Source organism: Dermacentor albipictus, chromosome 2, assembly GCF_038994185.2.
Source record: "Dermacentor albipictus isolate Rhodes 1998 colony chromosome 2, USDA_Dalb.pri_finalv2, whole genome shotgun sequence".
NCBI lineage: Eukaryota > Metazoa > Arthropoda > Arachnida > Ixodida > Ixodidae > Dermacentor > Dermacentor albipictus.
In genome coordinates this window covers 13,593,984-13,617,553 of record NC_091822.1, presented here as the reverse complement: position 1 = coordinate 13,617,553, position 23,570 = coordinate 13,593,984, and the positions used below count along the sequence as shown (strand labels likewise).

Below are 23,570 nucleotides of genomic sequence, written 5' to 3'. Positions count from 1 at the left end.
AATCGGCCGGGAGAACTTCAAGCCTACAAAAAACACCCGCGTGTGCGAGGTATAAGTACACCTTGTTTGTGCTTTTCGGCACTGTTTTAGAACATATTTAAGCGAAGTACACGCGGTGTTAGCGATGCTACGAAAATAGGAGTTCATTGCAGGGATAGTTCGCGTCTTGCACGCCTGACGCGGGTACAAGTGTACGCGTCTGTTGCTCAACACACGTGGTTATTCCGTGCTCGTACGTGGCACGCGAAGGCACACTTGTGGCGCGAGATTTCCGCGTCCTCACGTGCACCAGGTACTCGCATGATTTCTCCGCGCACGTGAGCGCGCTCTCACCTCGAGTCACTCGACCCATATGGCACTTGTTTTTCGCAGATCGTGGCGATCGCAGTCAATAAAAACATGGTCAAAACGAGGCCCATGATACTTCAGTTTTTCCACTTATCCTTTGCTCATTTATACATACACATTTCGAGCTTGAAACCAATGACCAGGTGATATTCACAACACATGCTTCAAATTTTGAGCTTGTAAGCCGAGCACATACAATGAACTGAAGTCGGCATACATATTATGTTTTATGTTGAAATGCTATGGTGCATACCAAAATAATGTTGTGCTTGATGCATAAGAAGAAATACAAAACAACAGAACACCCAGTAGCTTTAGTTTCACTCTATCACTATGCATGTTACATAAGCCGCTCTAAAAGCACAAGAATTTCATACATCGCCTACGTAACTTAGAAAAAAAAGTGCTACGTCACTAGCGGGCGTTCCTGCTTTCTTTCTTTCTTTACACAGGCAGCAAATCTTGGCAGTCTAAGAAAACAGTCATAAATAAGTTCAGAAGAGTAGCCGCTCGTTAACGCACTAGACAGCCGCGTTCATAAATCGCCATGTAGCAAACTCTCGCTCATTATCAGTGTGCAGAAGTACATATACGTTGCTGTAATTACGCAAATAGCTCATACTGGCCTTCCACAAGATTTAGTGCGCAAAATGGTTATCGAAGTTGGTTTTTGCGCCTGCTGTGCACAGATCGATCAAGGCCAAACACCGGTGCGCATACGGCCGTCGCAGTGTGTCGTGCGCATACGGCGCACGAAGTCACCCGGCAGAGTCGAGAACGTGCGGTATCCACTTACAAACTAAATTAAATGTATCCGATTTAGCTTGTGAAATTATACAATGAGCCTAGGTGCCTGTGACACTGTCAGGTGTCACTTTCGTCCTGCTTGGAAACATTCAATAGAAGCCGACGGCGGTCCACGATGTTCATGCCCAAAAGCACAAGCTTGCCTCATTTCGGCTCGAAGTGACGAAATGTTTCCTTCGTACCTCGCTCCGCGGAAGCAAAAAAAAAACGCATGCTTAAGCTCTCGATAGCAGCGCTAAGCTGTTGCCCACAATCGTAGCACAGTTCCAGCAGTAAACACGATCAGCGTGCAAAACAACCACCGGCTGCATTACTGCGCACAAAATAACATTTTATTTTCGGTGTTAGGAACCATTATCTCCGGGCACAAAGTATTTGTACTTAAGTAAACACTCAAACCGACGTGTCGCCGAATATCAAGGTCTTCCAACACGGCGGCCTTCCCGCGACGCAGTCGGCTTGGAAGGTATATGGCGGTGGACGCTCAGTGTTGCTAGTCAAATCCCGACTTTTGCGGTACTCTGAAATTTGTTCCAGTGACTCTAGGAAAACTAGACACGCAGCGCCTCGAGGTGGCGCTGCATTGCTCCTTACGCCGCCAAATCCTCTACCGACGTTGCCCACTCATTTGAACCTTCTTGACGTGCAAGCTGACGGTGTTTCTGTATCTGCTCTTTTAGGCACTGGGGCGCAGTTGTCGGTAGTGAGCGCTGACCTCCGTAACTGCCTGAAGAAAATAATCCCGCCCGCCACGACGCCTGTTCTCCGTGTCACCGATGGCGGAACAGTCTCCTTAATTGGTATGTGTACCGCCCGCGTCTCCTTCGCCGATCGCTCCACTACCATGCTATTCACAGTCATCGCCCACTGTCCCCACGACATCATCCTCGGCTTAGCCTTCCTCTCCGCACATTCTGCTCTCACCGATTGTTCTTCCAGTACTCTCCACCTTGACGTGCCTGCTCCGGATCCCGCTAAGGCCCCAGTCGCCTTAGTTCCATCGACTTCGTTCGCTTGCCACCTTTGCACTGACTTACGTTGACTAAGTGTCATCCCCACCAGTGCCCGACGGTCACTACATCGCGGCTCCTATGCAAGACGTCCTACTTACACACGGGATCACTGTACCTCATACCATTTTATCTATTACGGTGAATTGCGTCTGCTTGCCAGTGGTCAATTTTCGCTTGACGACACAAGGGCTGCCACGCGGGATGTCTCTGGGCGCAGCTTTGCTCATTTGAGGATCACTCAGTAGTATCTGTCGCAGTAGACGACAATTCGGCCGATCCTCCTCTACCATCGCAGTCGGCAACTTGTACCATCGCCGACTTACAGAAAATCATTGCGCCCGACATGCCGTCCGAGCACGGTCACGAGCTCTACCGCGTTCTGCTTTCCTAGCACGATATTTTTTACTTTAGCGATCGTCCTTTGGCCCAAACTACAGCTGTTAAGCATCGCATTATTACCGGCGATGTCCCTCCTATTCATCGCCGCCCGTATCGGGTGTCACCGGCTGAGATTCAAGTTATTCACGCAGAAGTTCGCGAAATCAGTCGTCACGGAATTGGCGCAGTACTGGCACAACTCTAGCGCGGCAACGACAGTGTTATCGCTTACACCAGCAGGCTCCTCTCACCCTCGCAGCGCAACTATTCCATCACTGAGCGTGAGTGTCTGCGTGAGTGGCCATATAAGTTTGGGCGGTTGCGTAGACCGCCCATACTTATATGGCCGACCCTTTTCCATTGTCACGGACCATCACGTGCTTTGCTGGTTATGCTCACTGAAAGATCCTACAGGAAGACTTGGTCGCTGAGCCTTACGCCTTAAGAATATTCGTATACCGTCACCTACAAATCTGGCCGACTAAACAAGGACGCTGACTGCCTGTCTCGCTACCCGGTCGACGAGCCTGACGACGCGGACAGTAGTACCGCCCACGGCATTTTCTCTGTGTCTGCCTTTGCTAACATCGCCCATGAGCAGTACCGAGACCTATCGCTGCGAGCACTCACCGAGCGTCTGCGCTCTACACCTACCGACGCATCCGTTCGCCGATATATCCTCCAGGGCGGCATTCTGTACCGAAGGAACTGCCACACTGACGGATCTGATCTTCTTCTTGTCGTGCCAAAGCATCTACGCCAGACTGTGCTCTTTGAGATGCACGACGCACCTACTGCAGGGAATCTCGGAGTAACCCGCACGTACGACCGCGTCCGCCGTCGCTTCTATTGGCTTGGTCTCACTCGCTCCGTCCGACGCCATGTTGCTGCCTGTGGTCCCTGCCAGCGTAGGAAAATACCTCGGGTGCTAGCTGCCTGTCATCTGCAGCCGATCACCGTCCCTGTGGAACCGTTCTTTCGTGTTCGATTAGAACTCCTCGGTCCCTTTCTCACGTCATCCTCTTGGAACAAATTGGTAGCCGTCGCAACTGATTACTTCACTTCACTTTTCACTTTTATTTCCTTAAAGACCCCTCAGTGGGGGTATTACATAAGGGGTGGGGTTTACAAATGTGCATTTTAATTGGTGGCCACATGAGTTCAATGAAGAATAGTAGTATTAAGCTTATCAGCAAACGTCGTTGAACAGGTGATTTCGGTTATGTGACGGGGCAGGCCGTTCCAGTCGCTTGATGATCGGCAAAAGAAGGATGCAGAGAAGGTTGTAGTTCGGCTGCGTGGACGGGTTACTTGCAAGGAATGCCCTGTACGCAGGGAATGGCGAGGGGGTGGGGCCAGTACATATGGTGCATGATGGAGCGAACTGTAATAGAACTTGTGAAAGAGGATTAACGAATCAATGCGACGCCGGGATGATAGCGTGTTTAAGGCGGACTGTGCTTTAAGTAGTGATACGCTAGTGTTATAAGAATACAAAGAATGAATGAATCTTGCCGCACGATTCTGAATTCTTTCAAGTGCATTGATAAGGTAAGTTTGATGTGGTGACCAGATGGGAGATGCGTATTCAATTTTTGGACGTACGAGCGTCTTGAATGCTAGTAGTTTGACGTGTTGCGGTGCATGACGCAGATGGCGTTTTAGGAATCCCAGTGTTTGGTTAGCGGATGCAGTAATGCGCGTTACATGAGCAGACCAGTCTAAGTCGTATTAAAGGGTGACGCCGAGGTATTTAAATGTGTCCACTTTTTCTAAGGTAGTATTAGTAATATTATACGGTGAGTATAAGGGCTGATGGCGGCGAGTGAAGCACATTACTTTACATTTATTGGCGTTAAGGGTCATTAACCATTACGCCACCCGATACGCTATCACGCGGGCTCTACCTACCAGTTGCGCCACTGCCGTCGCGGACTTTCTCTTGCGTGACATTATCTTACTTCGTGGCGCCCCACGACAGCTGCTTACTGACCGTGGTCGTAACTTCCTCTCGAAAGTTGTCGTCGACATTGTGCGTTCCTGCTCCACTCAACACAAGCTGACTACCTCATACCATCCTCAAACCAATGGCCTGACAGAGTGGTTAAACCGTACTGTTACCGATATGCTGTCCAAGTACGTTTCCAAGGACAACCACGACTGGGGCATTGCCCTTCCTTACGTCCCATTTGCGTATAATTCTTACCGCCACAACACCGCCGAACTTTCTCCATTTTATCTATTGTACGGTCGCGAACCGACCTTGCCCCTTGACACAGCCCTTCCTCCTGTTGCGATCTCAACAAGCGAGTATGCGCGTGACGCCAGCTTGCCCGTACTCGACTGACGGTCTCGCAAACCACGCAGCAGCGTCAGTACCACGCCTGCCACCGTGACGTACAGTTTTCGCCTGGTGCGCTCGTTCTCCTGTGGTCGCCCTCTCGTCACGTCGGACTTTCAGAAAAGCTCCTTTCGCGATACACAGGGCCCTACCATGTGTTGCACCAGGTAACGCCTGTGACGTACGGAATTGCTCCTGTGAGCTCATCTCGTCCTCTACTCTGGCATCTAGTGATGTCGTGCACGTCAGTAGGCTCAAGGCCTACTACACGGCTTCCGAGTCCGGCCTTTAAGGCCCGTTTATAGTCCGACGTTATCGGCGTGCGGGCGAGCGTCGTTCGCGGTCAGTCACGCTACGTCGGTTGCGCTGCGCCAGCCGAGATGCCATCCCCTCTATACTTCAACGTGCGCGCCGTAAGCTGCTATCTTCGGAGCATGCGCAGAAGGTTCGCCAAGTCGCGCGCTGTCCGTAAAAGCCGTCTGCGGAGTTGTGTTGGCGCCTTTTTCTTCGCGCGCAATGCATTGTGGTGCGAGAGGTCCGCCGACTTCGACGCGCGAATGGCTCCGGAGCCATATCGGCACCGGGCCCGTCGGGGCGCGTTGGAAGCCGCCGGTTACATTGGCTACGCCGGTGCGCCCGACTATAGAGGTGTCGTTTTCGCCGACGTGACGTAGCGTGCGCGCGCGCGCGCGTTACGTCGGACTATAAACTGCCCTTTAGTCGAGCCGGGACGGCGCTTTTGCCGTCAGGGTTGGTGCTACGAAACAGTATTTCCAATGACGAAGAGGCGAGCAGTGAGAAGACGACGACGACGATTGGAGGCTAGCGCGGGCTGTTGCCTCTTGGCCAAGTGCGGCGTATTCCCTTGTATGGTATTGTATGAAGAACTTTATTTGGTCCTGAAGGTCTACCATAGGTTGACGCGGGCCGCTCCCACGTTGGGACTGTCAGGCCGAGCCCTTCAGCCACATCGCGGGCCTTCTGGACTGCCCGTAATTGGTCAGAGAGTGATTCGCTGTGTAGCATTTGCCGCCACCATTCTTCTTCCTTGTCACAGTCTGTGAAGACCGCGGGGCACTGCCAAAGCATGTGGTCAAGAGTAATGATGCCATTGCACTTATTACAGTTGATTTGAGTTTCCCTCTCAGGATAGATCCTGTTAATAAAATATGGATTTGGGTATGTTATAGTCTGTAGCAAATGTAATGTGACCGCTTGGGCTCTGCAAAGCTTACCGTGTGGCAATGAGTACTCCCTTCTGCTTAAATAATAGTGCTTCGTGATTTCGTTATATGTTAATAATCGATCCCTGTGTTCCCCGGGTGAAGTGTAAGTTGCTCGGTCTTGAAGAGCACGGCTAGAAAGTCCTCGTGCTGCTTCATTTGCCACCTCATTGAGGTTTCTCCGAGCTCCGTCCACTACCCCCAGATGTGCAGGAAACCAGCGGATTTCAATCCTCTCACTGTTGACCTTCTTTAGTAATTTTGTTGCTATCCGTGTCACATATCCATTGGTAAAGTTGCGTATGGCTGTTCTAGAGTCGCTGTAAATATGTGTCCGCCGATTAAACCGAATGGCTAAGGCGATTGCTACTTGTTCTGCTACTGTTGGGTCCTTGGTATAGACGGTGATGACATCCCGTATGTTACCTTGAGTGTCTACAACAACGGAGGTATACGCATCCTTATTTTTAACCCAGGCAGCGTCAACGAACACCGCCTGCTGCTTATGTTGATCTATGTCTTGAAGGAGTGCCTTCACCCTTGCCTTTCGTCTCTCGAATGTGTCGGGTGCATGTTCCTAGGGAACGGGGTCGTCTTTATTGTTTCTCGTAGTCCCGCTTGCAATTCTGTTAATATTTCTCCTTCGTTGGTGTGGTTGTTAATTTCTACGCCAATTTCTTCAAGTAGCGCCCTCCCAGGTCGTGTCCCCATTAGTCTCTCCTGGTGGGCCACCTGCTGAGCCTCAGCTATCTCTTCTAGTGTGTTATGCAGCCCTAGGCGCAATAAGCTATCGTTAGCCGTGCTGATGGGAAGTCCTAGTGCAGTCTTTATAAGTCGTCTGATTAAAGCGTTTAGCTTGTTCTTATCAGCCTGTGTCCACTGTAGCATGCCAGCCACGTACGAGAAGTGGCAAAAGGCGAATGCATGTACCAATCTTATGGCACTGTGTTCTCCTAGCCCCTTATGCTTGTTGGTAACTCTACGCAGAAGCCTAATGACTTCTTCTGACTTGTTAGAGATGTGTTGTATCATCCTGCAATTAGATCCATTCGCTTGCAGGAGAAGTCCTAGCACTCTAATAGTCTCCACCTGCCTGATTGGTTCTCCATTCTTCGCGTACATGTCAATGCGGGGTTCTTCCTCTCGGATATATCCGTTCGGTTTGCGCCCACGCTTACTGCTCCGTAGTACCAATAGTTCAGATTTCTTAGCAGAGCAGTTCAGTCCCATACCTTCAAGTGTTGTTTCCACCACATAAATGCTTTCCTGTAGTTTGGTCTCTGTTTGGCCCATATTACCTTCGGCACTCCAGATTGTTACATCATCTGCATATATAGCAAAGTGGATACCCTCAATCTGCGCGAGACCTCGAGCCACTTTTGACATTGCCAAATTAAATAACATGGGAGATAGGACGGACCCTTGTGGTGTCCCACGATTCCCAAGTTCCAGAGTTGTCGATTGGAGTTCGCCTAACCTGAGACAAGCAGAACGGCCACCGAGAAAGGCTTTAACTATATTGTGCAATCGTTTACCCAATCTCATCTCCGAGAGGATATTCAATATGGCCCTGTGCTTGATGCGATCAAAGGCCTTTTCTACATCTAGGCCTAGAAGAGCTCTCGTATGCAGCGGGCTAGCAAGAATAAGGTGATGTTTGATTAAAAGCATTGCATCTTGAGTCGAAAGTCCAGGACGGAAACCGATCAGGTTATGCGGAAGAAGATTTCTGTTTTCTACATACTTAGTAAGTCTATTGAGTATGACATGCTCCATGGCTTTGCCCAGACATGATGTTAACGATATGGGTCTTAGGTTATCTAGATTTAGTTGCTTGCCTGGTTTGGGAATAAGAATTGTGTTAGCAATTCTCCATTCCTTTGGATAATCACCATTTTTCCAGAGTTCGTTGAAATATTCTGTTAAATATGTTATAGATTCATCGTCCAAATTTTTCAACAGCCTATTGGAAATGCCATCTGGACCGGCAGCAGAACTACTGTTGAGGTCGTACAGGGCTGCGCGAACTTCGCTTTCTGTGAAGTCTTGATCCATAGACTCACAGTCTTCCCCTGTATATTCAGGCGGGTCTGTACTCTCATTGCTATCCTTAAGCGGTAAATACTTAGCTGCAAGCCCATCCAGAATGGCCTCCTCCGTTGTGTCCTGACTCTCACGATGGAGGAGTCGTGCTACTGCTGTTCTCCTATTAGATTTCGTGTCGGTCTCATGAAGCAAATGTCTAAGTAAATTCCAATTTCCACCACGTCTGATTCGACCATCTATGGAATTGCAAAGCTCATCCCATTGTTGTTTCTGTAAATTTCTGGAGTGTTCTTCAATCTCCCTATTCAACAATGATATGCGCTTCCTGAGTCTCCTGTTCAGACGTTGCGTTTTCCATCTTTTTAACATAGATTGTTTGGCTTCAATCAAGTGCGCCAGCCTACTGTCCATGATTTCGATATCCTCCTCTGTGGTAATATCCTTCGTTGCCGCCTTTACATCTTCCCTGAGCTGAGTGGTCCAAGTTTGGAGTGTTTTCTTTTCTCCTGTCTGTCTCAGCTCTGCTTTTCCTTGCTTTCCGAAAAAGATCCCAGTCAATGTAGTTAAAATGCTTTATCTCATTACTTGGTGTTTCCAATAGTATTTGCAATGTGTAATGATTGCTACCCAGGTCAATATTGGAGTTATTCCAGCCAGCGTTCGCTAAATTTGATACAAAAGTAAGGTCTGGGGTGGAGTCCCTGCATGTAGATGTACCACACCTAGTGGGATAAGCTGGGTTTGTGATGAGGCAGAGATTAAGATCTGTAGCTAGGTGCCAGAGTCCATCCCCTTTCTTAGTATTCCAGCGATATCCCCAGGTTTGATGTGGGGCGTTGAAATCTCCTCCAATAATGAGTGGAGCGTGCTTAGTAATAGCCATAGTCTTATTAAGAAGTGCCCTGAAACTCTGTTTCATGTCGCTAGGGCTGCTATAAACATTAAGACAAAAGAGGCTTTGCGGTTTGCTTCTATTCCTTTTCAGAATTATTTCCACAAGTAAGTATTCTAATTTGTTTAGTCCAAGGTGCAAATCATGTTCTATGTAAGGTATTTTCTTATCTACGAGCGTGGCTAGCCCCCTACCCGGCTCTTTGCCCCTGCATGTCGCTTTGTATCCGGAGAGGCTCATGTCATCCGCCAAGGTTTCCTGCAGCATAATAATTTTCGGTTTGTCTGCAGAGTTTTTTATTAACTGCATGAGAGGTGCTTTTTTGTGATAAAATCCTCGGCAATTCCATTGCCACACGGTAAAGCTCCCCCTGCTAGCCATTGCTTATAGAACCCGCCTTACTGCTACCCGCTAGAGTACGCTTCGTAGAACCCCCCGACGCGCCAGGGAGTGATCTGACGCTTTCTGCTTCTGAGGGTAAGTATTCGTCGTCCTCGCCTTGCGCTTCTACTTTGGTAAGCCTCTTTTCAGCCGTCAGTCTCCATGTCCATAACTTATCAACTTTGAAGGTAGTTTTGTCTATGGCATCTCTAAGTTGTTTAATCGCCTCCTTGATCTCTTCCAAAGCCGAGCACACTGTCGTTTCTACTGGGCTTATTGCCCGCTTCTTTGGAGCTGGTGTGTTTTCTTCATCCTGACTGTTGTCATTATTCACCGGTTTGGCTATTGCTACTTTTGTGGAGCTAGCCTGCGAGTTCTTGCGAAGTTCTACAACCTGCTTAGTAAGTTCTTCATTTGCCTTTCTCAGATGCGTTACTTCTTTAATTAGCTGTTCTACCCTGGCATCATCTCCGACCGGCCGCCCCGCACCGCTCTCCGCGGTCCTCACAGTAGCTTTCACTTCGACCCAGGTTGTTCCAGATGTCGTCTTGTCGCCACGCGTCTGCCCTCCTCCTTCGAAGTGCACCTGCACTTCACGTGATCTGGAGCGGCTTCTGCCCTTCGACGGCGAGCGGCGTCTTGACCGTGTGGGGCTCCTTGAGCGCGTGCGCCCCCTGGTGCCCGTTTGGGCATCCCATTGCGGCCGAGGTGGTGTCACCCCCGATGCAGATCTGTTGCGTTCTCGTCGTCGAATTCGCACCACGTATGGAATTTGGTACCGCTGTCGGCAAGTCTTGTCCGCAGTTGGGTGGTCCCCTCCACAGAATTTGCAGTTAGGCACAGACATGTGATTGTCCTCCGGGTTTTGAGTTCCACATCCTCTGCACTGTACCACGTCCGGTGTTGGACATACATCTGCTCGATGTCCAATCTTTCCGCAAGCATAGCAGACATCAAACTGCTTCCTATACAGGTAACACCTTACAAGGGTCGACCCGTATCTGACATAATTAGGCACCTTGAGCCCATCAAACAGAACGATGACTGAGCCCGTGGATTTAATGCGTTTGGCTGCCAATGCCAGTGGGTTAAAGTCATGCACAATGTTCTGCATTATCGTGGCCTGATTGTCTCTGAGGTCAACTCTCCGAATCACCCCTTTACACGTAGTATGCGGAGCTGTCTCGTAGGCGTTCACTTCATATTCGGTTTCCCCTATAACTATTGACCTGATTCGCACATACCTGGCAGCATGACTGGGGTCTGGTGTACTAACCACCACGATGTTTTGCGTGAAGTTAGGGCAAACGACATCCTCTCGGGCTTGTTGCGGAGTCAGGCCTGATGCTTCAATAATCGCCACGCCTATCGCTGTGGTGCTCACGTTGCTCAAGTTGAGACCTCCTCGTGGACGGATGATGATCTTGCTGTGCTCCTCGGGCAATTGGGGCATCCTTGATGCTTTGACAATCCGATTTTTGAACATAGTGGTTGTAGGTCCCTTGTTCTTGCTGCTGTTGCCTTGCTCTTGCTGGCTCTGCGGCGATGTTTTCCCATCGCCAGCAATCCTTGTGGTGGAGCGAAATTTTCGACTTGTCACAATTTGCCAACCTAGATCTTCCTCATTCTCTTCTAATCCGGTAGCGTCTTCATCTTCCATGCGCGTGCCCGCCATCGCGGCCCGGCGGGGCCAGTAGGCCTACTTAGGTCTTGCGCCAAGAAAGGCCAGTAAAAGTCCAAAAATGGAAGTCCCACCTTAAAGAAAGGTGTCCGCGAATTACAGGTGACTTCACAAATCCAGTGATGTGCTTGAATCCGTGATGGCGGCAAAGACGGCTGCACAAACATTCAAAAACGACGGAGCCGGTGTGAGGGACGTCCGCACCTCGGCTTCTTCTTCTTCCGTATAGCTTTTCGTCTGCGTCTTCCTACATAACAATATCTACCGACGTGACCACGGTGATACAGCAGGAGGTGGTCTTATGATCGCATTTTTGTAGTTGGATACTTTACCAGAAATAACTTACTAATAATGTACGTCTCATCATAAATCGACTTCATAACTGGTTTTGTAAATTTCTGCAATAACTTATTCTGTGCAGTTAACAAATGAACTTACTGCGACTAAGTCTACCAGCTCTTTCATAATTGACCTTCTTGTAAGGAACGTTGCTAAAGAACCAAGACCTTTATGGAGGTTACTATAGCGTGTAATACTTGGACCAAAGCGAAATACGACACAGACAAAAGAGAGCGTGGGGCGCACGAACAGCGCAGTGGGGAGGGAACTTTTGCCGTTCGACTCGGCGCATAATAAACTTATTCATATGCTACTCTGGTGAGCTTTTACTATAGTATGAGTAATGACAACTTTGTTTCTGATATCCTCTTGTCACACCTGGGATTGTTGACGTTTTATGAAAATTCGCTAATAATTTTAAATCAGCATAGAATTGCAGCAACGGAGCCGAAACCTGGCCGAGCAATCGAGCGAGCCCTTTCGTGGGACGTAAATGTCACCACGCCAATAGAGCACGCGCGCAAGGCATGCCGGTCCTGTTAGCACGAAAAATGAGAGCGGCGAAGAGAAGACGCTAATCCTGGCCTCGCCGGGCCATTGGCACAATGTCTTCAGGTGCACCAGTTCTTTGGAACTGGCAAAAAGTAAGAGCTGCGTTACTGGCAAATTTAGTACCCATGAACAGCCGTTCGTGTTCGGCCCACCTTCCAGACTCCTGGAAGCATGCCAAGGTAATCTTCATACCCAAACCAGGCAAACGATTCGATCTGGGCAACCTCTGGCCCATCTCGCTCACGTCTTGCCTGGGGAAGGTTATGGAGCACGTAGTTCTGAACAGACTCCCCACTCACGCAGACAAGGAGGATCTTTTCCCCCCCACCATGTTTGGGTTCCGGGCTGGACTCTCTACCCAAGACATCATGTGGCAGATACAACACGACATACTCGAACCGGGTCGCATCCGGGCGACGCGCACCATTCTCGGCCTCGACGTCAGGAAAGCGTTCAACAACGTGCGCTTCTATACTGGCCAACCTCTCGCAGATGAATGTAGGCACTCGCACTTACAATTATATTGCCAACTTCCTTCACAACCGCACTGCTGAACTCCACATTGGAGACCTCTGCAGTGACAAAGTCACCACGGGCACCCGGGGAACACCACCGGGAGCTGTTTTGTCCCCGTTCCTATTCAACATTACTATGCGAGGCCTTCCCACACTTCTCGACACCATACCCCACATTAAGCACTCAATATACGCCGATGATATTACCCTCTGGACAAATTCTGGCTCGGACGGCGAGATACAAGATTCACTTCAGCAGGCAATGGACACCATCCACGCTTACGTGCAGGCAACCGGTCTCGTTTGTTCGCCCACCAAGTCTGAACTGTTAGTTGCACGAGACAGACATGTTCGCCGACCCGTCCCCGACCCTCAAGAGCCGATCACGCTCCATATTGCCACCCACCCCATAGCCCCCGTACAGACCATCCGCGTGTTAGGCATGCTGGTGCAGAACAGCACGCAGAACTCGGAAGCCATCCAATGCCTCCGAACCACAGCCCACCAAATCAACGGCCTAATCCGCCGCATTGCCACTCGCCACAGGGGAATGCGGGAGACCGACCTCTGCCGCCTCACACAAGCCTACCTCATTAGTAGGATTGTCTACACATATCCTTATTACCACCTCCGCCGCAAAGACGAAGAGGCGGTAAATAGCATCATCCGCTCAGCGTATAAGGCGGCAATGGGACTGCCCCAGTCCGCCAGCACACAGCGTCTGTTCCAGCTTGGAGTATGTAACACCCTAAGAGAGCTGATAGAGGCACACAAGACTGCACAGATACACCGTCTTTCTGGCACCAAACACTCGTTACATTCTTCACTGTGTTAACATCAACCCGACAGGTGACATCCACCCCACTGCTCCCCTCCCGACTGGAGTCTTCAGTCGGCTGGTCATCAAACCCATGGCCAAGAATATGCTACCCGGTCGCCACGACAGGCGCCGCCAACTGAAGGCACAAGCCTTAGACGTCACCTACTCCGCTGACGAACATGCCATGTACGTGGACGCGGCGAAATGCGACTCTAACACATACATAGCCTGCGTAGCGACGCCAACCACCACTCTTATCAGTACCGCTACAGTGCGCACGCACTCCTCCACCACTGCCGAAGAGGTCGCTATCGCGCTAGCCATCGCGGATCCCCGCACAAGCACGGTCCTCAGTGACTCTAAACAAGCCATCCAAAATTTTTCAAAAAACTCACTCTGTCTCCCCGCCGCACACATCCTCCGCGGTTGCGCTCTCGACAGAACTGTAAGCTTAGTGTGGGTGCCTGCTCACGCGGGGAACTCTGGGAACGAAGGGGTCGACCGTTTAGCCCGAGGCCTAACTAACCGGGAGGCCGGCCCCTCGAACCCAAATGTGCTCGCAGAGGCCCCCAAATCCTATACTGAAATTACAAATTTCTACAAGGAGACGAGACGCGTGTACCCGCCTCCCCACCCCGACGTCGAACGAGCGCAAGCCACCATGCTTCGCAGACTGCAGACTGAGTCAATTCTCAGTCATTCTAGGCTTTATGTAATCACTGGAGGGGATTACGACCCCGTATGTACTAAGTGCGACCATGGAGTGTTCGCCACTCGGGCACACATTCTCTGGGGATGCGAGGGTAACCCTCCCCCACAATCATTACTGCCAGCTCCCTCCGAGGAGGGTTGGAACCAGCTGCTGACAAGAGCAGACAAGAAAACGCAACTGGCACTCGTCTCGTGGGCCCAAGACGTCGCCCCCACCTGGGAGCCACACTAGGCCTACCTGCCCTAACTTCCTACACTACGGTGGCAAATAAAGTTGTTTCTCTCTCTCTCTCTCTCTGCAGGAAGCGCAGCACATCGCGGCGCGCAAAATGAACACGAAGGGTAAACCCTGGCCACAGCTTTCATATGCGCTACTTGCTATTTCAGAATGTTTTGCCCATTCGTAAGAAAGGCTTTCCCGTGCCTAATATAAGATATCTTGTCGCTCTACTTTCCGCAATTGACTGTTAATTTATATAGCGCGCAATTATCCCGCAAGGACACCGCTGACAGTTCAAAGTGAGTGCCTGCCTTCGAAAACAGCGTGTGGGAGACCGTATAAATAGCGCTTGTTAGATGTTGTACTGTCTACTGATCATTCTTCGTGCCTTTATCATGCGCACAATTCGTGGGTTCTGTAAAGTAGACATTATTTTGCTCATATGATCACTTCTCTAGAGAAGACGTAGCTTCCTCCGGAAAGCGTTGATGCCAGTACTGACACTCTTGGCAGCTCAACGAGGCGGTTATTTACGCTGCTGTATGAAAGAGGCCATCACTTTATTCGCGGTTGGGATAATATTTAAAGGTCGCATGGCGGAAGTCAAGAAATGAGTCAGCATTACAATACGTATATAAATACACCCATGTAGGTAGCATGTAGTCGCATGTTATTTAGGAAAGCGTCAGCGAGTGCGGCCGACAGCCTCCGAGACAGGAAATGTACCAACACTGATGGCGCACCATGTTGTTGCTTCTCGCTTTTTGTTTGAGCATGGTATAAAATAAACAATCATTGATTTCCCATCCGCATGGTCCCAACTAAACTATGAATGCAGTTTTCTTGATCACAATGCTTCAGGTCACGTGCGTTGGTTGCAGACGCACGAACTCGGTGATTGTGCTAAACGCCTAACCTCGGCTGAACGTGGTCGGCATCGGCTCAAACCATGTGCACGGCTGGCCAGGTTCACGTAGCCATCAACGCAACAGCACTTCCCACTTGCCCGTCCACACTGAACGTAACTTCTCGCGGCAGCAAATTCTCAAGCCAAACAATATTTATCACGCACGATCGTTGGTTGCTCAAATTTCCACCATGCTCTCCGTTTTCGAACATTTAAGTAATAGCACTATGTGGCCAGCAGCTGAGGAGATGGTCGGAGGCAAATAATTAAATTCAGTTGTACAAAAATTGCACAACTTTCGAGCCTGGTGTTATTGAAAAAAAAAATGACGGAAGCTTATAGTGTAACGCTCCAAGCGGATTTCATCGACATCTGCTGATCTAGTGAAATCATCGGAGTTGCCCCATAAGCAGGCCCCATCTGTCTTGAGGCAGCGTTCGTAAGGTCGTGTTTCCGCAGGATGCAGGAAAGTTTTACTCATAAGCTTGCGCGGCTACGTTCTGCCGGTAATCCTCACGCTGTCACGATAGCAGTAGCTGAAACCTTCCTTCGAAAACTAACAGGACAAGTAGCAATGAGCCAAGCCGCAATGGGCGTCTTGCGCTGGAGGTTGAGGTATAGAAGCGGCGCCTGGTGGCGGTGCGCGAAACGTTATCTGGCTTGTACCAGCTTGCGTATTGGCGGCGAGGAGTTACGGAGTCGCCCTCTATCGGAAGCGCCTCGATGCCGTAGTATGAGGGATCACGTGACGCGCTCCTCATAGGTTTTGCTGTCAGCGCTCACTGAAAACACCACGCGCGAGGTCTCCCGGACATTTCTGTAAGTACTTTCGAAACGAGAGAAGTTTCTTACTGTCTAAATAATAATCTTGGGCAAACTTAAAGCACACAGTCTTTTACAGACGCTATCTCTTTACCGAATACGTACAGTGAACGCCACTGCGCGCGGTTGCCGCGATAGAGTCTCCCAAACCGGCTTCTTGTGTGAAAGGTAGGTAAACGCTGAGAGCAAACTATGTGAAATATGTTCTTATAGTGTTTGTATAACTAAATGGAGCGTAATAGAATGAAGCCTCAATGCAGCGATCGCGCAGATTCGCAGCGACCGACTGCGCGTCTGCATGCTTGTCCGCGCACTGTTTCGCTTTCTCCGCGCGCGCGTTTTCGCACCGTGCCATGAGCTTTAGGCCGCAGCATATGAGCATTTGACAGTATACAGGCAACGATTGTTGCGTGGGCGCTATCAGAGCTGTTCAAAAATAATTTCATTGTAGAGACTTCGACGCCTACGGGGACTGTGATGTGCCGTCGCGACGATGCAATCTTTTTTTTTTCTTCTAAATTCTTTGATCTTTCAATACTATTTCTCGAGTTGCGTCGCATTGTATGTTTATCGGCGTTCTCAGCGTGCAATTTCCCGCTGCTCCTTTTTTGTAATCCAGCGCATTAATTCATAACACAAACATGACCATATGCCATGCTTTCTTTAAATGTGCTTCTCACCGCTGCCTTTCCACTCCACTGAACTTGGCAGTATCTATAGTATCGACAAGTTCATAGACCAAACCGTCATGACATTAGTCGGGCAGCGGACTCAGGCGAGCGTCTGAGTGCGCGTTTTGAGAACATCGCAGACCGGGCGCCGTAGCAGAAATCTTCCTCGCGTCTGTGCTTGCTGCATACCCGAGTTGTAGCCGATGACTGCCGGTTTTATGTTTCGCGAGCCAAGCTTCACACAGCTTCTTGTCCTGCGGCTACGTGTGAATAAGGCCGACACCGGCCTCCGTTACGTGCGTCCGGCCCTGCGGCACCGAGCAGTAGCCTACCATGTTGCGCGCCTTCAAAGGCAGCCACTACCTATTGTAGTGCTTTCAAGCGTTGTAAAGGAGACACTCGAAGCGGGAAAATTTCGCCATTAAATGAGGACCGCAGCGTACGAGGGAATTTAAACTCGTTTTCAGCTCGCTTCGGCGCGCCCGAAGCAGCCGACGCGGCCGCTATGTCCACGTGATCCCTCCTAGCACGTCACGCCGACGGTGGCGCCAGCTTTTCCAGTGGTGGAGCTCGAGGCCAATAGTATTCAGCCCTGGCCGTGGCGAAGCATGTTTCTAGCTCGAGTTTTGCGTCGATTCACGCTTTTTGCTACCCTGTTGCGAGTGCCAAAGAGCTCGTCACTTCTCACAGACCACGCCGACCATGCTGCGAGCTCGCCGCAGCCTATATTTTAACGAAAACGGACTCTCCGTGAGGCGTAATGCTGGAAGCAGAAGAAATCGGCGACGCCGATCCGGAGAGACCTAGCTCAGCCTCGAAAAAGCGTCACCGCCGTTACTTCTGCGCCGTAGGCTGCCATGAAGGCCTGAATCCCAACATCAGATTCTACCGTTTTCCTTCAAGGCCTCAAGAAGCGGATCGAGCGTCGTGCGCGTTGGATAGCTGCAGTTCGCCGCGCTGGGTAAGCGAAACTTCGCGCCATGCTGACTGTCTTGAAGCTTGCTTAATTATCTGCGTTCTAAAATTCAGTCTTTTGCACCTACAGTCCCGACGGCAGACCGACATAGCAGCAGGCACGGCTGCTGGTTCACGATTCGGGACCCGGCCACAGCGACAATTAACAATTCGACTGGTGCGAACTGGTGAAGTGACCACAGGTGTGTGCAAATGAGCACAAATGGTCGGGCTGATTCGGTGACAATTCACTTCCCCACTACGAACAGCACAGCAAGGTAGTATTGATTGCAGCACATCGATGTTCGAGCGCTGTTATTAAAAGCTACATCAAGCGAGCAGCGCACGAGCTCGCGCTGCAGTGCGATTCGCACGTATACGTTACTGCCAGCTCATATGCATTGCATCAGTTATTTATCGGTTGCTAAAGGGACAGATGGCCGCTACTACAGTGCAGGCATAACTACTTGTCTAGCGGCACGCAGTCAACAAAGATTGCAGGAGGCCCGCCGTTTCGCGGCATGTCGAAAGACCGCTGCCGTCGCGGCGCGTACCGTCGTGCGCTCGGGCTTTCCCGTACGCATGATGTCGGCTTATCACTGCTGTGAATTCATTTATAGCAAGTATTTCCTCGCGTTTGTGCATGATATATCTAGCAGCGTGCAAACGTTACCTGAAGTTCAACTTCGTACGCGACTCGCTTCACTTGCGATTGACACCGTGCTAAAACTTCGCCACGTATTTATTGAACGGCGTACACGTATTCGGCGTTGCATAATTTATTGCCTTTACGCAGCGTGCCACCCCTGAAAAAATCTTCGGCACCCGATATTTGCTGCAGGCCGTGGTAAAAAAAAAAGCGAAAGTGGCGGGTCCATATTGTAAACGTGCTTTCCGAAGCAGATGACCGAGCTTGGTACGACCCAGTTCAGGACAGAGGGCGCTTTTTAGCTAAATTTTCGCAGCGCCGCGCGGGCAATGCAAAAGCCCCATAGTGCAAAAAACATAGAGTTAGTGAAACAACTCTAGAATAAAAGCTGGGCCGGAAAAGTGGGAGTCTCTATGGCACCGCCCTGTTGCTACTGGTCAATGTGGCCAGCGCAATTACTATTGAAAGAGATGAAAGCAAGTACAGGTCACCTTATGCTTTGTCATCTAAAAACGCATACCTGATGGCTTTATGAAGGTGGTGCGTTAATATTAAGTTTACAGAAAGCGATCGCTAAGTCCGTGACTTACGTAGATCACGATGTACGCATTCATGCAATAAAGAATGACGTGAATTTCGGTTTCGAATCTGTGTTTTGGATGCGTGGTAGTTTCGTACAGTTTAGGTTTGACATGCGATCGCGCGTCGACGTCGGACGCTATGGCACACTCGTGTCTTATGTGCCACCGAAGCCCCGAAGTGTTCTGGCATGTACCTTCACATGTTAGTAAAGAATGTATCTCCTTGTTGAGAATATCATGCGAGTAGGCAGCTCTTGTGGTGCCTTTGAGAAGCGTCACAGTAGAGAATTCTTCTGCATGAGGAGTGGTGTTTTTATTTGCAGGTTTCCCTTCAGTAGGAAATTGCTGGACAGGCGGACCAGCGCACCGGAATTGTACTGGCAAAGCCACAAGCAACTCAAAGAATCTGTTTGATTGTTGCACTTTGAACAATCATGCTACTACAAAGGCCACAGCAGAAAAACAGCCTGATGCCGAGTGTTTGTGTGCCACGAAGTAATCAAGAGGCGAGTGCCTAATGCGGACGACATCGAGTACATCGAGACTTAGAACGATAGAAAGCTGAGCTAGTTCGTAAGGATTCATTATGCAAAAAAGAGGTGAGGCGTGCAGACAGCACACAACAGTAGAGAAGTGGGCGGTGCTCGTGTTGTTTGCTTGTAAGTACTCTAGTCTTGTGTCCTGTCTGCACGCCTCACCTCCGTTTTGCATAACGAGTGCATCAACCCACATAGTAATAGTGTAGGCGTTTTATTAACTGCGCAATATTTTCAACACTTCCTTGCATGCCATTTCATGTGGAATATCTTTCTGGTCACAAATTTGTGGAGCGAATCTATTTGCATGATTGACTCCGGGCCTGTGGGACCGTTCACTTGCACTTGATACTGAGTCTTTTACATGTATCCATAAACTGCAGATATGCACATCAGATCCCTGCGAGCATTTTCAAAATTCAATTATTTTAGACAACAGGCACATATGCAATACTGACATAATCTCAAATACCACTCAGCAGCTGGGACACATTTTGTTGACCATACCCGCAGGTAAAATGAGTAGATGATGTGGACAGCTCCAGCTCATTTCCCTTTAATCAGTGTGTACAAGGGGTATGCAAAAATAATTTTTTTTCGCGCACCGATTATATTGCTGTATAAGCAAGAGAACCCACCACGTTAGTGTAACTTATCTTGTACATCACACTAATTTGTGCTTTAATTTACCAAGTGAGATGAGTTACTTTTATGGCTCATTCAGCCATATCACACTGCAAGCTGCATTCATCAATCTTCAATTGTATTTTGCAAATGTTTAATGAAGCATGTTTCCCTTTTATGCAGATATGCAAAGCCCTTCCGTGTGTTCCAAAGGTAAAATTTAAGCTCGAAATTAAAGACATTTCTAGTCAGAAACAAGCAAAAATGGTGAATGCAGAGTATCAGAAGACCAAGGCACAGAAATTATGAGAAGTGTCGAATGATCTTAAGGAAAGAGTCGTATTTGAAAATGCAACACTCTTTAGTGGATGTCAAGCAAGTCAATATAGGTAGAATACTCTGCAAAATTATGCGAGTGAGGGGATGTCAAACAATGGGTCAGGAAATGCGTTGTTTTTCTGCAATACAAAAGCTGATTGTCGTTACATAAGTCACTTGAGCATTATGAGACTGTTGCTTGATAAATTCAGAAATAAACCAAAAAACAAGACACGCAAGAATAAAAAAACAATTTATTTATGCTCTCTCCACACTGGGGTAAATAAAAACAAACACATCACATCTAATGTGGACATATCAGACGCCTTGTGAAACACTAAAGGAAAAATTCAGTTTCGAGCTATAGCACTTGCAGCTAGATGTGGGGGGCCTTGCACTAATAGTGATAGTTACCACTGCATTTAGAAATTGAAAGCATTCATGCAGACAAGGATGATTCCTTATATTTTTGGCTACCACTTCAAATGCCTCCACCAAGTGTTACAATGCTGCACGCAGCCATACTAAGGTTCTCGCAGCAACCCCTGCAGGTAAAAAGCAGAAGCATTCAAAGTGCTGGTCTGTACTGGATACTATGTTTGAATACTTTTAGGCAGGAAGAGTGCAAGAAGCAGACATAACAACTGCATTTATTTCCATAATTCCCCATTTGAATGGCCTTTTCTTTTTGCTTAGACAATGCCTACGCCTAGCCACAGCAGCTCCCTCATGCAGACTCCGCAAGCCAAGAGGCCGTGGAGGCAAATGCAGGTAAGAGGCAAGAAGCAATAGTACTGGTATCGACATTCATCTAATTTTTCTTTTTCTTTCGTTTAGGCAGCCAGAACACCTCGAACAGCCACCCTGACTGTGGGTGTGTCACCCTAGTCACCAAGGAAACATTTGAGGGAAAGCGACAGGCAATGTGAACAACCAATTCTCCATGTAAACGATACCCTTTCTCTCGGATGACTCCTACGCCTCGCCACGCCAGCACACTTGTGCACAAAGATGCCGCGGAGGCACGCGCAGGTAAGAGGCAAGAAGCAGTGGCACTGGCGTCGGCATTCACCTAAATTGTTTTTCTTACACTGAGGCAGCCAGCACACCTCGAACAGCCACCTTGACTGCGGGTGTGTCAGTGGATTCCTGTTGTACATATGCTCATAATAAACTTTACTAAACTTTAACTTGATAATAAACTTGAAGGCAAATGGCACATATATGCATTGTTTTTTTGAACATTTATTGTACACATACAATATATCTCATACTTTGCAGTGCTACAGAGCGTATTTTGAAGCTTCCTCGTATATTTTGCACCTTTAATTACGTATGTGTTGTGTGGCCCTTAATGCAGCTCATGTTGTAGCAGGGAAGCTACCCACCATGGAAGCTGGGTAGCTTGTACCCACGCACTTCAGCACAGAAGAAGTTGTCTCGTTGTGGAAAAAAAATTGGACGACGCTTAAGCTTCGGCACAATGCGTTGGCGGGCTAGTTGGTGCGAATCCATGAATACTTTGTTTAGCGCAAAACGAGTTGAGAGTAGCGCCTTGTCCTGTCGTCTTTCTTGTGTCTGTCGTTTTGCGCTAAACAAGGTATTCATGGCTTAAGCTTCGCCTTCAAGAGCGGAACGCGATAGCGTTATCGCACCCCGTTCGTACCGCCCACTCTTTCGCTCGGCATGCTCTTGACGAGACGAAGGGGAGAAGCGGGCGAGTGGCGCGCTACATGTCGGGGCAGCACCGTACATTACGAGGAGGGGGTCTTCTGTGTTTGCCGCAAGATGGCTCTGCGTGTGCGCCATGCGCAGAAGAAATTCGCGGAAACGTACTTCGCTGCCCGTTTAACTGTGGCTTCTGTAATTTACATGCTCATAATTACCGGTATACAGCACAGTATAGCTTTCTCCGGCACGTTTCTAAGGCAACACCACATTCATTAGAGGCGCTTTTGTCGCAATTTGAACCATCGAACTCATAGCTGTGTGGTAGCGTCTCCGTCTCACACTCCGCAGACCATGGTTCGATTCCCGCCCAGCCCATCTTGCAAGTTGTTTTTGTTTATCAATTGTCATCCGGGATATTTCACTCACGGCCAATGCCACCGATGCCGACGACACTGGTTTTTCTGTGACACGAGCTCCTTAACGCTATATGTGGCCGGTTACATTGGCGTGGTGTATAAAATTCCGCTTATTGAATGTATATAGTACAGTACATGGTAAGACATGTGGCAACCAGACAGGCCACTGCGCGAATGACAGGGCAAGGGAACATAATCTTTCTGTGAATAAATAAGATCCCTGCAAATTTTCCTGGGCACCGTGGTTTCCGCATGTGTGTGCGAAGTTGTAATATCCGTATGAAGGGCAGAAGCAAAGATGCATTGGCACGATAGTTAATGGAGGCATATTACATCAGTCTGAAACTCGATATTTGTATTCGGGGCCCACCTGTGGTATTACGCCGATCGGAAGGCCAACTCTATGATTGTATGTTTAAATGGGCACGCTTTCTCGCAATTTGATCATCACTGTGGTCTCATTAGGTGCGCTTACATGATAGCATGTTCGTTTCCCACAGAAGTGACTCAATCTGCGTTAGCACAACTTTCTGCGTTAGTTACACTTGCTGTTAATAGAGTGTTTTTATAAGTGCCACAAGACATCACTAAAATTTTACGTAACTTAAATTGCTACGAATAACCATAAAGGTTAGGTCAATACTTACAAAAACGAGGTCGCCGCCTTGTTTATCCGCAGGAGTGAGGTTCAGCTCTTTCTGTGAAAAGATGATGGCCAGGTATGTGTCAAGCATGTTCGTTTGTACGTGCGCACATGTATTGTTGGTTGAACAAAATGACGTTTCAACTTTGCATTCTTTGCAGTAAAATCCAGCAGACAACGAACGAAGAAACTGCAAATGCCGACAATGCTAGAAATTACGAACGATTCGTCGAAAAAATATGCTTGTATATAATTACCAATAAACACATATTCCTACACGCATGGGCAACATAACATTTAAAAATTAATACATAATAAATGTACAAAATCCTGACCACTTCCCCAAAACACGAAATAGTGCCACACGGCAAGACACGCCGCCCACGTTATTGCTTTCTTTTTTGAAGGGTTTCTTTAAAGCTTGTAAAAAACTTGTATGTAGCACGTATTGAGCAACAGCAAGCTGAACCGAGAATTCTTCTGGATCGTCTGCAATTTTGTGAAATACACT

The 23,570-nt window shown here is 48.8% G+C and overlaps 1 protein-coding gene across 2 annotated transcripts in view; it reads right to left on the bottom strand.

Moving 5' to 3' along the window:
- Nucleotides 1-23,570, bottom strand: part of LOC135910887 (uncharacterized) — a 292,350-nt gene that overhangs the window by 6,025 nt on the left and 262,755 nt on the right. For both annotated transcript variants that reach the window (XM_070532771.1, XM_070532772.1), the window contains one exon: nt 23,064-23,114. In XM_070532771.1, coding sequence (XP_070388872.1) covers nt 23,064-23,114 — 51 coding nt within the window. The remainder of the gene's footprint in view (nt 1-23,063; nt 23,115-23,570) is intronic.